At 36.2% G+C, this 17,276-nt stretch overlaps 1 protein-coding gene across 1 annotated transcript in view; it reads left to right on the top strand.

Annotated features, from left to right (window-relative positions):
• Eif4e (eukaryotic translation initiation factor 4E) overlaps positions 1–15,507 on the top strand; it is a 32,900-nt gene extending 17,393 nt beyond the window's left edge. The window contains exons 2-7 of the mRNA XM_021648846.2: positions 2,119–2,225; positions 6,566–6,661; positions 9,467–9,530; positions 10,118–10,231; positions 12,516–12,655; positions 14,430–15,507. Coding sequence (XP_021504521.1) covers positions 2,119–2,225; positions 6,566–6,661; positions 9,467–9,530; positions 10,118–10,231; positions 12,516–12,655; positions 14,430–14,544 — 636 coding nt within the window. The 3' untranslated portion in view covers positions 14,545–15,507. The remainder of the gene's footprint in view (positions 1–2,118; positions 2,226–6,565; positions 6,662–9,466; positions 9,531–10,117; positions 10,232–12,515; positions 12,656–14,429) is intronic.
• Positions 15,508–17,276: the final 1,769 nt, after the last annotated feature.

Here is a 17,276-nt window from a genome sequence, read left to right as displayed (position 1 = left end):
AAGACCTCCTGATTGTATGGATTCAGTTTCCCTAACACTGAGTCTCTGATGCTTTGACTGTTCTCTGGTAGCCTGCCCAGAGTCACGCTATGAACATGCCACTCTTAAGAGTTGCTGCAGAACCAAGGATCTGGACATAGCTTTTTGTGGGTCATTTTTCTGCTGCTCGTTTTGTTGTGTACACTGTTATACAAGGTCCATAGGCTACTATTCCCCTTTTCGTAATCCAGTGAAATTCCCAGTGTTTGTCTGAACAGCCTTGTTTATTTAAGCTAGTCTGGGAGGAAATGGCGTTCAGTAATTATGGTCTGTTTGAAGACTTAAGTTGGCTAATGAAAAACTGATAAGAATGATTGGTTTTGTTTGTTAAGGAGTTGAATACATGTAAATTTTAGAGCCTTCATTATTCTGCATAAATACTTAAATTTACTCCGTTACTAAATTCATAATTTGTGGTTAAGTACTGTGGCCACTGGTAGTTCAGTTGTAAGCAAAATTTTACATAGTTGATGCGGAGTGATTTCTCTATGTATTTTTGTTGTTGTTGTTGTTTATTTCTTTGTATATGCGTGCGTGTGGATGTCAAGAAAGCTTGCAGAAGCCAGTTGTGGGTTCTACCATGTGGATACTCAGGTGACAGACTTGGCAGCAAACCCCTTTACCTACCAAGCTATCTGACTGGCCTTTTTACCTATTTTTAAAATGGCGTTTATTTGTTTATTTTGTGTGTGCCCACCCCTGTCTATCTCATACTCAAAGCTAGCTGGCCTCAAGCTTTTGGGTGGTCCTTCTGTCTGTCTCTTGTTTCTCATCTCATAGAAATACTAGACTCAAAGATGCTTGCCACCATATCTGGCTTTTTATGTGGATTCCAATGATAGAACTCAGAGCATCAGGTTTGGGTTAGTAGTATCTGGCCCTGAATAATTTTTATGGACTCAGAGAATAAAGTCTCTGTACACGTTGAAGGCTGATTTAAAAAAAAAAAAAAAGTATCCTTTAAATTTAGTGTTGTTTCTAGTTTGAGGTCTTTTAGAGCATACATGTCTTTTCATAAAGCTGTTAGTTGGTTTGAGAGTATAATGAAAGTGTTTTAAACACACACAATGTCTTGGGTTTGATGACTGACGCTGAAAATATTTAAATTAAATAAAAATATTAGAAATGGAAGCTGAGAGATAGCTGAACAGTTAAAAGCACTGGCTGCTGCTCTTGCAGAGAACCCTGGTTCAGTTCCCAGCACTCACTTGGCTGACAGTAACAGCCTGTTCTGTCCTCTGGTAAGCATTGCACTCATACGTGAAACAATAAATCTTTTTAAAGGTTTTTTAAATCTGTCAACCAAATATTACTTACACAAATATGCATATGTGTTCTAACATTTGTTTTAGCTTCTAATGCCTTTCTTTGGCTGTTTGTTAAGATCAGTTTATAGCAGGCTGAGGAAACAGCAAGGGGCAAAGTGGTAAATACTCTAAAGGATTCCCAGGCTCCTTTTTCATAGTGTAGGTGACAGTGTTAATTATGCCGTGCCTAAAAGAAGAACAAAATTCAAGTCATTGTCCACCCTCTTTCATTATTGACTGTTGGCTATTCCAAAGAGCTGTTTTTTCAGTTAATGATGCTGACATGAAGTTACTAAGGACCTCTGTATTGATGGTTTGATCACTTGGAAAACTGCTTTTTTATTGATTTTCATCATTTCCATGTAGTTGTTATGCTTGCCAGGATAGAGCTTTAAACCTCTCCCCTCTCCCTCAGTAACAGAGTGCTTTATTTTTCTGTGGACCTGGGACTTGAAAACACGGCTACATGCGTGCTATACATATGTTGTACTGTTGACCTATGTCTTCAACCCTTTTAACATATGTTAAGAAAGTTGATCATTAAATTTTATGCATAATCTTTGATGATATAAAAATGTATAGGTGATGTACATTTTATAAAAATCACTTTTAAATTTGAGAAATTCTTGCAGTGAGGAAATGGTTCTCCTAGAGGTTGCTGTAGTCTATCTTACGACATCAACTACTTTCATTTGATCAGATTCATTTGTGGTATTGCCATCATGGTTATGTTCAAAAACTTAAAATCCTACTTTATATTATTTTCCACTAGGAAACCACCCCTACCACTAATCCCCCACCTGCCGAAGAGGAGAAAACAGAATCTAATCAGGAGGTTGCTAACCCAGAGCACTATATTAAACACCCTCTACAGAACAGGTAAAGCTGTCTGAATCCTGTTTTTTCTGACTTAGATAATAAGGATGTGGTGAACAAGATAGGTTTAAAGAGAAAAGTTAGGCATGACTGGTTTTAGGTATGCCCAGATATCAGCCCACAGAGGCCATTTGTTGAGTGCCTCTGAAGGATATAGTTATAAACACAGGACAGAGTGGGGCTGTGGGAACCAGGAGCATGGCTTACTCAGGTTTCACATTCTCCATTGGGTTGGACAATTAAAATAACTGTTGACTTCAGCAAAGGTTTTAGTTTAGTGTAGGTGAAGGAATGAGAGGTTGGAGCATTTGAAAAGAGTATAGGACATATAGAAAGCAAGAATGAGCTGGACAATGAAGTCAGACTGAGATAGAGAAAGGGGTATTTGAAGGCCAGAAGAGGTTGGTTGCATTGAGGCAGATGAGGAGAAGTGAGGAGCTGAGAAGTTAAGTTTTCATATTCAAAAGTGTAATGGGTAGTTCATTATAAGGTTTTCTCTAGCTTCAACCGTATGTCCCAGTCTAGTCTGTTTCTGGCTTTACTATTTTTTCAGAATATGTAATGAAAATTATTTTTACTTCATTGAAAAATGATTGTAGAAAGAAAATGGAAGCTGGAAATATATGTGAACCTGGAGAAAAGTAAACCAGAACTGACTTCTGAGGGTCTAGTTTCTTTTTGGTTTCTATATATATATTCCTGAGTTTTCTTGAAAGCCTGCAGGCCTATTTATAATGTATTGTCATATTTTTGTCCATCGTTATATATTGTAGACACACTAAAATGTTAATAAAAATGTAGCTGATACAGTTGTTTCATAGGAAAGACTGGTTCAGTGTTTCCCTGAGGAACATAATTAAATTCATATGATAGTGAAGATTGTCATACTGTCCCTGAGTGATCTTTCCTTAATAAAGAGTCTTACAAGTGAAATGGAGGGCGGGGTCCTGGAGAGATGGCTCAGTGGTTAAGAACATTGGCTGTTCTTTCAGAGGACTCAATTTCAATTCCCAGCACCTACATGGCAGCCCAAAACTGTCTGTAACTGGTTTCAGGGGCTATGACACTCTCACATGGACATATATCCAGGCAAAACACCAATATAAGGCCTTCCCAGTCTATAAAGCAAGTCCCAGGCCAGGGAGGGCTACGTTGCTGCAGGGGACTCATGAGACTCAAAATCATATTTTACAAATACCCAGGCCATATAGCTAGGCATCCCACCTTCTATTTCCTGCCTCAGACATAGGCCATCAGATTTATTATTGACAGGTAAAGTTTCCATACAGACAACAAGATATTGTCTCAACACTACATAATGAGAAGCTGTTCCAAAAAAAAAAAAACCACATAAACAAATAATTAATATTAAAAAAAACAAAAACAACTGAGTAAAATAGTTGAGGACTGGGTGTGTGGCTCAACAGTGGAGCATTTGCCTCAAGTGCAAGTCCCTGGGGTCGGCCCTCATTTTTATAAAAACAGACCAATAAATAAAAGGGTTCAACATAAGTTTCATATAATTCAAGGTGACAGCATAGCCCCAGAATCCTTAAGTTTGTTTTTGCCCTTTCATGGTATTTCATGAATCCTGATTCTGCGGGTTGGAGCTCAGTGTTTACAAGCACGGGCTGTTGCAGAATACCTGGGTTTGCTCCACAGCACCCACATGGTGGCTCACAACTGCTAGTAACTTCGGTTTCAAGGGATCAAATCCCACCTTCTAGCCTTCATGGTCTAACTCTAACTTTTAGTTGTTTGAACACAATTATTAGTTTTACTGTCATTATAGAGGGAAGTAATCCAGCACACTTTTATTACTCAAAAGAAATGTGAGATTATGGGAAAGTATGAGATCTCTTAAGAGATTTCAGTTTCTCCATAAGTTCTAATCTTTTTGTAAAGTGTACCCCATTTGGGAAAATGCTATAGTAAGTACTATAGTACTTTATAGTTGAGTTTTGGTAATTGAATCATTATTGATCTACCCCTAACAATTACAAGATCTATTGGGGACAGTGTATAAGTCGACATGTTTTGCTTTCTCAAGTACTGTTTTACCTTGTCTCCCCTTGGTTAAAGTTGATGTGTATTGTCCCAGAGCTTTTGTCTGACCATGTGCACATAAATTATTGCTGGCCAGAAAATACCAGTCTGAATTGAAAAATAGATTTTCTTTCTAAGTATGCATTTCTTTTAAGTTGAAAAACATTTTCATATTCTTTTGATCGCTGGCGCTTTTTTTCTGAGGACAGTCCATTTTGTGTTTTACCTCTATCTTTTTCTTTGGGGATTCAAGTTGACGTCCAGCCATTTGGATACTAGTGGTGGTACATCAGTAAATGAAGTTCCAGTTTACTTTTTCAGGCTGTCTGGAATGATACAGGATTGGATTTGAAAGGATTTTAATATTTATGCAGGCAGTTATCACTTTCCCCATGGCTTCTGGATTTCCTGTGAATCTTAGAACAACTTTACCATGTGGTAATTTTTTTAAAAATAAAGTCTTGTAATGATTATATCATTCTGTTTTAATAATTTCTCAAATGTTTGATCTGTGATCCCTTTTTACTTTATGTATACAGTGTGTTGCTGCCAGGTGCACCATGAGCATGGTGGCCATAAGGTTTAAAACCCTTGGGATTGGAGTTAAACACACTGGTGGGCACTGCCAGATGGGTGTTGGGCCCCAACTGTAGTTCTTCCTCTGCAGGGGCTGTTAACTCTGAGCTGTCTAGATCTCCAGCCCCTCCTCTTAAATTCTTTGTTTTTGTTGTTTTCTTGAGACAGGGTTTTTCTGTGTAGCCCTCCCTGGCTGTCCTGGAACTCACTTTGTAGATCAGGCTGGCCTCCAATTCACAGAGAAACACCTGCCTCTGCCTTCCAAGTGCTGGGGGTCAAAGGTATGTGCCACCCAGGTTTTTTAAAACTCCTAAAATAGTACTAAGGATTCATGTGTTGCTTAATTATATTCATATAGTCATGCTAAAACACAGCATTGGAATCCAATAGCCTTTCTTACACTTGGAACAGGCCTTTTTCTTGTATCTGGTTCTTATAGTGTGATTTATTGGTTGCTTTGAGAGTAGTCCAGAGAATTGTGCAGATCTTAGAAATGTTTTTCATTTAGAGCATCAAAAATAACACCTGAAATAATGTTTTGTGCAGGTTGTCAGGTTTACTGCAACAATTGCAAGCTTTAATTATAGTTTTTATCCTGAATACTTAAAATTTTAAGTAATAGGCTTCCCCCTTCCCCAAAATATATGTAGTTTATCAGTTTTTCAAGTGAAACTGGAAAAATGGCTCATTTATATCACCATTCAAATAGTTATCTAAGCTCTGTATTTTGTGAAACAGGGGACATGTTTCATATGTAGAAAAAGTAAAGGACACATAAACAGGAATCTAGTGAGAAAGATGCTTATACTGTAGCCCAACATAACTCACTAGCTTAGCCCAGGCTTCCCTCTCTCCCGCAGCCCAGAGTTTTGGAATCTCAGGTTTGAGCCACCACACCACAGCTGAGATTATAGTTTTGTAGAACTACAACTTCTGAGGATTTGCAAGTCCCTTGAAATGATGCATTTCTGAGTGACCTCTAGACTATACTACTTCACACAGTGTAAACAACGCTCTGAGTGGTTGTATCATACAGGGAAGAATCCTGCTCAGAACAGGTGCAAGTGCTTCCCCAAAATATTTTCTGAGGTTGTAAAATTTGAGGATGCATAAACCTAAGGACACCAAGAGCTGACTATTGCATTTCAGTTAGAAACTGTATATAAAAGTTCTATAAACTGTATATTAGGACTACATCCTTTGTGTAGAAGTGTGTAAATATGTGAAGGCTTTTCTGTGCCACAGCACAAACATCAGGTCACAGGGCAAACCAAAGCTGGCTTTTACATGAGTTCCAGTTGTCCAAACTCAAAGTCACCAGGCTCCCACTGCAAAGTGCTTTTTCCTCCTGCGTTATTTCCTTGGTACTAGTTTCGTCTTTTAAACAAAAAATAGTTTATTAAACAGGTTGTCAGCACTACTTTGTTCAATCGTGGCACCACTTTTGACCTTTCCAAATCTGACTACCTTAGGTACCTCATGTCAGTAGAACCATAGATGGGGGAGGGGAGGGGTCATATAGCCCCGTGTTCTTTCCTAGACTTCGTCCTTGTTATACTGAGGACAGAATTTCTTCTTCAAGTCTGATTTTTCATTGTATGTCAGTACTACGTTTTACATCACTTTCCTGCTCATGAACACAACTACTTTTTGAATGGTAAATAATTCTGCTATGAATATGGCTAAATAGCTATTTTTATATGCTGGCTTTTTATTTTTAGGTGGGCACTCTGGTTTTTTAAAAATGATAAAAGCAAAACTTGGCAAGCAAACCTTCGATTGATCTCTAAGTTTGATACTGTTGAAGACTTTTGGGCGTAAGTAACTTTATTTTAAAATATTTATACATTTTTAATTTGTATATATTTTTCCTCTTCACAAATGTTTGAATTGGTGATTATGCTTTACTTTACATTGCTTAATATATACAAACAGCAAAAAAAGAAACAGGTTTATTATAGTCAGCCTTTAGTTTTGATTATCCTCTATGCCTCATCTTCCTGTGATAATCCTCTTTTATTGTCCTAGAATTTTTGATGACTTTTTTGGAACTCTACCCCTGTGTAGTCACCTAGATAGATTTGTGACATAACTGGGTACTGGAGAGCCTTATTAAAATAAACATTCCCATTTTCTCTCTCTCTCTCTCTCTCTCTCTCTCTCTCTCTCTCTCTTTCTCTTTCTCTCTCTCTCTGTGTGTGTGTGTGTGTGTGTGTGTGTGTGGTACAAAGAGGTTTATTGAGTAGTGAGGGCAGAGAGACAGACAGTGGGAGAGCATAGGAGTGAGAAAGGGGATAGGGTGAGGTGCCCCAGTAGAGAGAAGTCAGAGTATTAAATATTCCCATTTCTGCAAACAGTTTTTAGTACAATCTTTGGAATTCCCCTGCTCAGGATATCAAAAGCTGAAGTGGTTAAAATTCAGAGGAATGTCAGGAGAATGATGGTATCTTTGATGTTAGTTCATTGATTTTATTGTAATTTGTGAAAGTAATTGAAATGTTTTTGTTTTTTTTTGTTTGTTTGTTTTTGTTTTTTTTAGCTTTAGTTTTCAGGTTAAGAAAGTTTACTTAGAATTATAAACTTTTCAATACTTAAAGACTTAAAAATAGACTATAAACTGAGTCTTTTTCGAGAACTGATTATTTGTTTGAGATAGGATGTAGCTGAGTTTCTGAGGATGTCCTAGCATTATGGATCTTGGGATTCCACCACCTTTACCTTACAAGGCAAAGCAGACACCACCCATGCCTAAGATGCTTTGAAATTGAGTACTGTCTTAAAACAGTAGCTTTCGTTTTCTGGGGATCAAATTCAGGACCTTAAACATGATAGGCAAGTGATGTACCATTGGGCTGCATCCCAGCTCCTCCAAAGTTAATTCATCACAATTTTCTTGGAGAACGTACAGGGAAATATTGTTTGAGATTATGAAAGGCAAAAGTTTGAATAGCTTTGAATTGCCTCACAATTATGTAATCTGTATATTTATGTTAGGTCCATACATGCTGAATTTAGTGATTATTGACATTTTATGTAACTCTTGAGTCTTTTACTCACACAGAAGAATGGAGTGTAGTCATAAAACTCATAGCTGTTTATCTTTTTAAGGGCACAGTCAGTACTCTGTTTCCAGTGCTTGGCCTGTAGTAGATAAGTGGTAGATGACATTGCACCATTGAAAAAGGCAAAATACAGAATTCAGTAGTTTTATTTTTCGTTGAATTCACTTTTTTCTACTAAGAACATTCTGATAGTTTTCTTATGATACAGGTATATTTAAGTTCTACTAATTAATAGAGGTAGTTGTCTAGTTAAATTGAAGTTCTTCAAAGGATCAAGTGGTGTTTATACTCTAATTGTGTTTACTCCAAGACTCTTGAATAACTCTGAAGCCTCCTTTACACATCCGAAAAGCAGCTCTCATACTAAGGAAAAAGAAGGGTCTTGAGTTCTACCTTGAATCATATTTGCATTTAGTCTGGATTGTTTGGTTTTTACCAGTTTATATAATTGTTTGTATAACTTGTCCTCTAATAGAACACAGCCCTACACTTTACTTAGTATAAGCAACATCTTTGGGACTGTAACTGAGAGAATGGAAAAAATCCTCCATGCTTCTGTGCAGATTGAACCACTTTATTTCTACTCCTTTCTAGCATTTTATTTAAGCAGTCTCTGTAAAGTCCTTTTTGCTCTACTCTACTTTTTGTAGTCTTAAAATTCTCAAGGTTGTGGTTTGGGAACAGTGAACCATTAGCTACCTTATGTTATCTCTTTCAAGCTGAATTACACTGTGTGGTGTGATTAGAAAGATGTAAGATTCTTTATTAAAGTTGTCGGAAATATTCCTAGACAGAGTTAAAGTCAGCACAGGATGTACCTCATGAACTGTCATTTAAAGTTTGTAGGCATGTAACTAAGATCATCGCTGCCATCTGATTGGAGCTGGGCAAGTGCTGTTATCAATATTTAAGTCACTTTTATTCTGATACTGGAGATGGGCAATTACTGTTACCAATGTTTAAATCCATTTTATTCTACAAGAGACAAGTGATAGAGCCTTCTGCCTTCAGGCAGCAGATATCAAATATCTCAAATGCCATTCCACAGTTTATTAAGTATTTGGGAAATTACCTCAGAAACACAGATTCAACTGTTGGTATACGGCTGTGATCCTGGTATATGCCTGAGCTCCCCACACTTGGGTACTGACTGGATAGGAACCACTTTTGGAGTTGGAGAACCACTGCTGTGTTTACACCTGGACACTTGCAGAGGTGATAATGTTGATTGACTGAACCATGGAGTCCTGATGATTTAATTTTCTTAAATGTACAAATATGCACTAAGTTAACAAATGTATTAAAATGTTTTTGTTAGAACAGTCGTTTGAGATAGATTTTTTAGTGATTTACATTATAAAATTTGAATGTAATCATTACTTACAGACCTGCTTTGTCCATTTCAGAAAGTAATAGTCAAAAAGAAAAACAAATATACGTACTTTTACGTTTTTTTCATGTTTTCAAATGTGTATGTATATGTGTGTGTGTGTTATCTATGTAAGCACCCAAACCCTGCATTACATATTATGTTTTTAATTATTATTTTCTTTTACCTAGTCTATACAACCATATCCAGTTGTCTAGTAATTTAATGCCTGGCTGTGACTACTCACTTTTTAAGGTATGCCTAATCAATGATTATTTATATTTATTACAGGACCAGAGCATTCAGGTATTTGTAAAAACTGGCCACAGATTCAGGCAGTTGTCTTTACCAGGCTTGATTACAGAACTCTGTGGTGTGAGTTAGTTACTCACGGGCAGGCGCATCCTGGGATTGACTTTGAGCCTTGCTAATCCTGTGCAAGCCCTTCCTGGATATACCTGAATAGACTGACTTCATCAGCTAATTTTAAACCCATGAGATATTTATAAACAGACCTTTGTCAGGTGCTAGGATAGGACATTAATTAGCTTATATTACATAACTTTTATTGTAGCTTCTAAAAGGTTTCTGCTTCTTTGGAATTTCAAGAAACTTCAGATGGCATGAAACCTTAAGGATTGATGGCTAAGGGATAAAGTGGTACTCTTCTGTAGTCGCATGCCTTTGGCATATAGTTCTTACGTATTTTTAAAAGCTGTACCAACGGCAAGGGTATAGAGAATAAAGGAAAAGTTGTCAGTGTTGTTGCTTGCTGATTCTAGTATTGACTGTTGCTCAAAATAATTAACAATATTATCTAATATTGTGTTCTTATACTGTAGGATGGTATTGAGCCTATGTGGGAAGATGAGAAAAACAAACGGGGAGGACGATGGCTAATTACATTGAACAAACAGCAGAGACGAAGTGACCTCGATCGCTTTTGGCTAGAGACAGTAAGGCTTTAAATTATAACCAGTTTTAGGATATATTTTTAGTTGGCTTAGTTAGGGTACCTATTCTAGAAAAGTGCTTGCCTGTCATCATAAACACCAAAGTCAGAACAAAATAGAAATTAGTATGCTCCTTGTACAGGATGACATGCAAATTCCTGAAGCATTTTGTTTTTTGGATGTAACTGCAAAGTATTATGTTAAGCAAAATAAGCCAGACTTGGGAAGAAAAAAATATGGCATGTTTTTTCTCATATGTGGAACTTAGGTTTAAAATACATATGTGTGTGTTTGTTTACATAATGTGTATTTTTAGGTCTTGAAACTACTAATATATAGTGAGATGGGAAGTAGGACAGTTAATATGTGTAATAGGAAAGTAGAAGGATGGATCAAATGGGATAAGACAAAGGGAAGCATTGAAAGGGGTGGGGAATGAGAGAGATATGGGGAGGGGAACAAATGTGAGCAAAATACGATGAAAGTGAAGGTGCCATGATGAAACCCACTGCCTTTTATACTAATCTGAAAATACCTATAAAATAAAAATAGTTAGAAAAATGAAGAGAAGTTCTTAGTATGTCTAGGTGTGACCTTTCTTCCTGAATAAAGTCACCAACCCTTGCTCTTTAAAGACATGGTTTTACTACATAGCATAGCTCAGGATCCTGCTGCTTCCAACCTTTTGATTGCTGGGATTATGGGCATGGGCTGTTTGGCAAATAATTATTACCAGTCATGTGACAAGCCAGGCATGGTGACACACACTTTTAATCCCAGCGCTCAGGGAGGCAGAGGCAGTTGAATCTCTGATTTGGAGTCCAGCCTGGGGTACAGAGTAAATTCCCAGCTACACAGAGAAACCCTGCCTCAAAAAATAAAAAGAAAAAAAAAAGAAGTGATAAACATCAACTTCATTTTCTATAATCAATTCTACCCTGTTATTTCATTAATCAAAAAAATGATAGAATCTTACATTTTGTGATTAATGTAAAGTTTTACAACCCACTTATAACATTATTAAAATAAATTATAAAAAATTGAAATTAGTGAAGAAAGCAATAAAGTTGTTGGTTAAATTACCTCATATGTTTTGACATACTTTGGCACTTTATGAACTACTCTAATTATGAAATCATGGGCATTTTCTGTGGTTAGGTTCTAGTTCCTAATTTTTGGCAATGGAGTTTATTATAGTTGATGCTTGCTTTTTTTTTTTTTTTTTTAACCACTTAGGCTCAGTCCCTTAGTGCTAAGTAAGTAAGTTAGCACTTACAAAGTAAATAAGCACTTATGGATCAGTAATATTTTCCAGCAAGATTTAATTATGCTTTTGGAGGAGAGTATAAGTAAATACCATTTTAGAATCCTATAGGACAGTGTTTCTCAACCTTCCTAATATTGCAGTCCTTTAAAACAGTTCCTTGTGTTGTGGTAACCTCCAACTATAAAATTATTTTTGCTGCTAGTTCATAACTGTAATTTTGGTACTGTAACACATTATAATATAAATGTCTTGTGGTTTTCAGTGGTGAAAAGTTTGTTCAATCCGCAAAGGGGTCCCAACTCATTATTTTGAGAGCCACTGCCATAGGCAAAAGGACATCTCAGTTTTGTAGGTTGAAAAAATTGTGGCGATGGATCATAGTAACAGTTGCTCAATGTATCTAATGCTACTGAGCTCTACTTTGAAACTGTTAGAACATGGCAATTAATGGGTTCATAAATTGCGATTTCAGTCATCTCACTAATAATTGTTGGCCAACAAACCAAGGGCTAAGCAAATGGGTATTAATTAGATCACTTTTGTGTGTGCCTAATTTACTGAAAAAGTGAAAACATTTGACTTTTTTTTTTTAAGCCAAGGCAAAAAATAATATATTATATATAAATGAGTAAAATGTAGACATTTTAAAAGTCAGTGCTTTAGGCTGGTCCATAGCTCTGCTGGTAAGGGCGCATGCTGCCACGTGTGACTGCCTGAGTTCCATTCCCAGAACCCACATGGTGTGAGTTGTCCTCCACTTGCCTTGCTTTGCCATGGCATGCCTGTCCTGTCTCCATCCACAGCAAAGGTGATTCACTTTTTTATTCACTTGCTTTGTTTTTTGTTGTTGTCTCTGTAGATTAGGAAGGCTTCAGACTTGGCAGTGATGCCTCTGCCTCACCAACCAGTTTAAGATGTCAACTCTTGATTTAAAGTCTGGTTTAATTTTATAACTGTTCACATAGAAGAGTCCTGTGCTTTCTTCTGAGTTGATGAGATGTTCATTATAATCTTTTTTAGCTGCTGTGCCTTATTGGAGAATCTTTTGATGACTACAGTGATGATGTGTGTGGGGCTGTTGTCAATGTTAGAGCTAAAGGTGACAAGATAGCAATATGGACTACTGAGTGTGAGAACAGAGACGCCGTCACACACATAGGGTACGTTTGCTCTACTTGCCTTCTTCTTTGACAGTTTTGCCTAAACGCAGAAGTCCTATGTACAGCTTCAGAAACTTTGATGTTTATAAACTGTTACTTTCTTTGTAAATGTTTGCACACGTACTTATAAGTTTGGACCCTGTTGGTATTGAATGCGTTTTATCTGCTTTTCATTTCTGTTAAATGGTCTTGCAGTGGGGCCATATGCATTATGAGTTTTTGTATTTTATTCTTTAGAAATCACAGACACATACCAGCTTTGCTTTAAATCTCTTTGATTACATGTAAATGAGTAAAAATAAAAGTCAAAGTTTGCTTCTAAGTGGGACTTATAAGAGATTCATTGTTGACTTGTCATTTTTCATCATTCAGTATCAACATTTACTGTAGGAATATCAGATTAATTTGTTATAGATGCTTTCTTTCAATATTAGATGTTTTGAAATCTCTGAAACATTTTAACCTTAGGTTTTTAAGAAAATATTTTTTAATGCTTCCAATTGGCACATAAAACTACTTGTGTGTGTGTATGTATGAATTCATGTTTAATGATAAAGTGTATTTTAAGAAACTGTTAGAGTGTCAGCTAGTACTAGTTGCCTTAGTTATTTCAAAAAAACAGAAAGAAAGAAAAAGAAAAACCTGTTTAGAGTGAATTAGAGCCTGCTTGGGGAGTAAGCTCAGTGAGAGTGGTTCTTCCTTTAATTTTATTGTTCATTTTTTATTGTTGAGTACTTTTTCCTGAGAATTAAAAATTCAGATTTCTAAGGTTGACAGATGAAGTTCTCTCCTCTCTTTCAAGTGTTTGTTAACCTTACTTTATATTCACTTACAATCTATAGTCAGAGAACTTTCAGTTATTTCTATAGTTTTTTGTTTCTTTTCAGCCTTTAGATGTGCTTCATTCCTTGAAGATTAAACTGTTAACACCTTGACATCCATCTATCTTGAGGCAGGATATCTATATAGCCTTGGCTATCTTGACTCACTATGTAGACCAGGCTATCCTTGAATTCAGAGAGCCACCTGTCTCTGCTTCCCAAGTGCTGTGATTAAAGGCATGCACCATGATGCCATTTTGGCTTTTTTGTTGTTGGTGGTTGGTTTGGGTTTTTTTTTTTGTATGTGTGCATTATTTTGTTTTGTTTTTTGCTTTTTCAAGACAAGATTTCACTGTGTAGTCTTGGCTGCCTGAACTTGCCCTTGAACTTGTAGACCAGGCTGGCCTCAAAGTCAAGGATATCCACCTGCCTCTGCCTTCCTGAGTGCTGGGATTACAGGCACTTTTAAGGAGAGAGATTGGCCTTTTAAGGAGAGATTTATATTAATACTGCAGATGAGATTAGACACTGATTTACATAGTTCATACTCATATACTACCCTATGTATATTTTAGTTTTTAAAGTAAAACATCACATTTTGCTTTTAAAATAGTCACAACTTATTTGAAAATTGGTTTGTGAAGTTAGTACATAAAGCAGAATAGAATTCATATGTAAATATAATTTATGAAAACAAATGCTATGGGCCTACTAACTGCTCCTGTTTTGTTCATTATTAATTTAGTAATAATCGTTATACCTTACACAGATCTGGTGGGATTGCAAATGTGCATAATATGATTTAAGTTTGGTTGTGAAGTAAAGACTAATTTTTAATTTTGCTAGTTATACTGAAAGAAAATGAACACATTGTGTTTTGCTTCCTTGTGTGGGCATTTTTTTATGTAAAAACTAAAGAAATGTTAATGATCCTTGTTTCCTTTGTCTTGTAGGAGGGTATACAAGGAAAGGTTAGGACTTCCTCCGAAGATAGTGATTGGTTATCAGTCCCACGCAGACACAGCTACAAAGAGCGGCTCCACCACTAAAAATAGGTTTGTTGTTTAAGAAGACACCTTCTGAGTATTCTCACAGGAGACTGCGTCACGCAATCGAGATTGGGAGCTGAACCAAAGCCTCATCAGAGCAGAGTGGACTGCATTGAAGCTGATTCCATCTAAATGTTGCTAAGATATAAGAGAAGTCTCATTCGCCTTTGTCTTGTACTTCTGTGTTCATTCTTATCCCCACTCCCACCCCAATTTTTGCTAGTGTGTCCACTATCCCAATCAAAGAATTACAGTATACATCACCCCAGAACCTGCAGGTGTGTTCCTGGCCCGCTCTGTAACAGCCGGTTAGAATTACCATGACACACACACATGCCTTTCCACAGTATTCGAAAAAGAACTTGCATTTCTATTACTTTAGCAGGAAAAGATCTGTTTCTGTTCCACTCCACGCAGGAGCGAATTTAGCTGCTGTGAGTCTGAGTATGGCTTTCTAGCAACCTTCTGTTTCCTTTCACAGCATTGTCCTTGCTGCCCTCTCGCTGATGGCTGCTAGACTTTAATTTATTTGCTTCCCTCCTTGATAACATTAGTGATTCTGATTTCAGTTTTTCATTTGTTTTGCTTTTGGTTTTTCCTCATGTAACATTGGTGAAGGATCCAGGAATATGACAGAAAGGTGGAATAAACATTAAATTTGTGCATTCTTTGGTAATTTTTTTGTTTTTTTGTAACTACAAAGCTTTGCTACAAATTTATGCATTTCATTCAAATCAGTGATCTATGTCTGTGTGATCCCTAAACATAATTGTGGACTATAAAAATGTAACACCATAATTACATTCCTAACTAGAATTAGTATGTCTGCTTTTGTATCTTTATGCTGTACTTTAACACTTTGTATTACTTAGGTTATTTTGCTTTGGTTACAATGGCTCAAGTAGAAAAGCGGTCCCATTCATATTAAGACAGTGTACAAAACTGTAAATAAAATGTGTACAGTGAATTGTCTTTTAGACAACTAGATTTGTCCTTTATTTCTCCATCTCTGTAGAAGGAATCTGTACTTCGTATTGCAAGGCAGTCTCTTGTGTCTTCTTATAGTGTCTTCTCTGCACAGCCTAAGTTTGGAGCACTAGTTAATTATTATGTTTATTACAATTTTTAATAAATTGAATAGGTAGTATCACATATGTAATTAAATTGATGTGGCTATCTTTTTTAATAAAGTTAAGGCACAGTTTTTCAGTCTTAGGTTAAATAATGTACTTTGACTATGTTAAAATTCATGCGAATTGGGATTTTGGTGTATCACCATTTGATAGGAGCAGTGGCTATAAACTGGTTGTTGAGTTTAAGATGTTTTTACTTAAAAGCCAGAAAACTCACATAAGGAAAGTATAGGGGAACATGCATTAGGAATATTAGAGTTACTATCTGGATAAAACTTAATAAACAAGTATTAAGAACTATTTATATTGGTCAATTGTTGCAGTATGGTTCTCTGTAAACTCTTTCCTTGTATCATTTTAAAGCAAACTTAAGGATGTTTTGTCTGCAATACATAATTGTATAGTTTAGATCCTGAGAAATGAGGTGTGGCTCTTGTAGACCAAAAGGTAAGCTGAACTATGGGTAAGAGAACAGAAATCACTAGTTGAGAGAAAAATACTGTCTTTAAGTGGTTATTATTATGAATTCATTCTTTTCAACCTTATAAACTTGATAAAGATCCTTATAAAATATGGAATCAATAGCATTGCTTTTATTACAGACTTCTAAAATATCCCACAGATTGCCAGCTAACTGCTCTTACTGTCACAAACAGTCCCTATTCAGTGTTCTGAAAATAGCAATGTTTATAATCTCAGCATTCTGTATTCTGTGTATAAGTGTGGATCATTTAGGGGTGTTCCATCTTTTGCTATTACAACAGATGTGGTCTGTGTTGGGCTGCACTCATGACTAACTTGTATGAGGTTGGATACCTGAAGCTGACTGATAAAATGTATACAGTCATGAAATTGGCTGGTAGGTAGACTTGTTACCAACAAGTGAGATTCTAGTAGTTTTCTTTATTAGAGATTAATGTCCATGTTCTTTTAATGCTAGATTATAGTTCAGTTTTAAGAAGTATCAACTTATAGAAGTGGAAAAAGAATCATAAAATACAGTTCTGAAGTTAAAAAATTTCAATAGGGTGTATTTTTGTAATAGAAAATTGAAATAATTTGTAATGGGTGAATAATTGTAGTGGATAAATGAACAGTTCCACAGCAGGATTCAGTATATACTATATAGGAGTTAAATAACTTCAACACTTAAATGATGCTAATTAAGTTAGGTAGAGTCCCAGTCACGGCACTTGTTCATTATTAGCCTGCATAATATATGTATGTATTTCTTCTTGTTATAAATGAAGAAACAGAGTATTTAAGATTTAAATAACTATAGCTTTTGTCAGATATGAAGTATGAATTTGAGTCCTAGATTTTGATTCCTGTGACCCTTAGTAACATACTTTCTGGATAAGAAAGCCCTGTATAGTCAGTCAGCTGTAGTAAACTACTGCCAGTTAAATTCAACCAGTAAGCTAGGCATATAACAACCAACCAAGCTAGTCACAAATAACCGTGGTGGCTAACGTACAGGGTTAACATGTAAATGAATATTTCATTAGTGCTCTGAATCACCATTTGAGATCTGTGACAAAGTGTTCAGATTGATAGGGATAGATGTAATGCTGGAACTGCGTTTAGAAGTTTAAATGTAGTAAATGGTCTGGTGTGG

The sequence above is a fragment of the Meriones unguiculatus genome, chromosome 10 (assembly GCF_030254825.1).
Source record: "Meriones unguiculatus strain TT.TT164.6M chromosome 10, Bangor_MerUng_6.1, whole genome shotgun sequence".
In the NCBI taxonomy this organism is placed as follows: domain Eukaryota; kingdom Metazoa; phylum Chordata; class Mammalia; order Rodentia; family Muridae; genus Meriones; species Meriones unguiculatus.
Note: the sequence above shows the minus strand (reverse complement) of the source record. Positions and strands in the feature narration are given on the sequence as shown.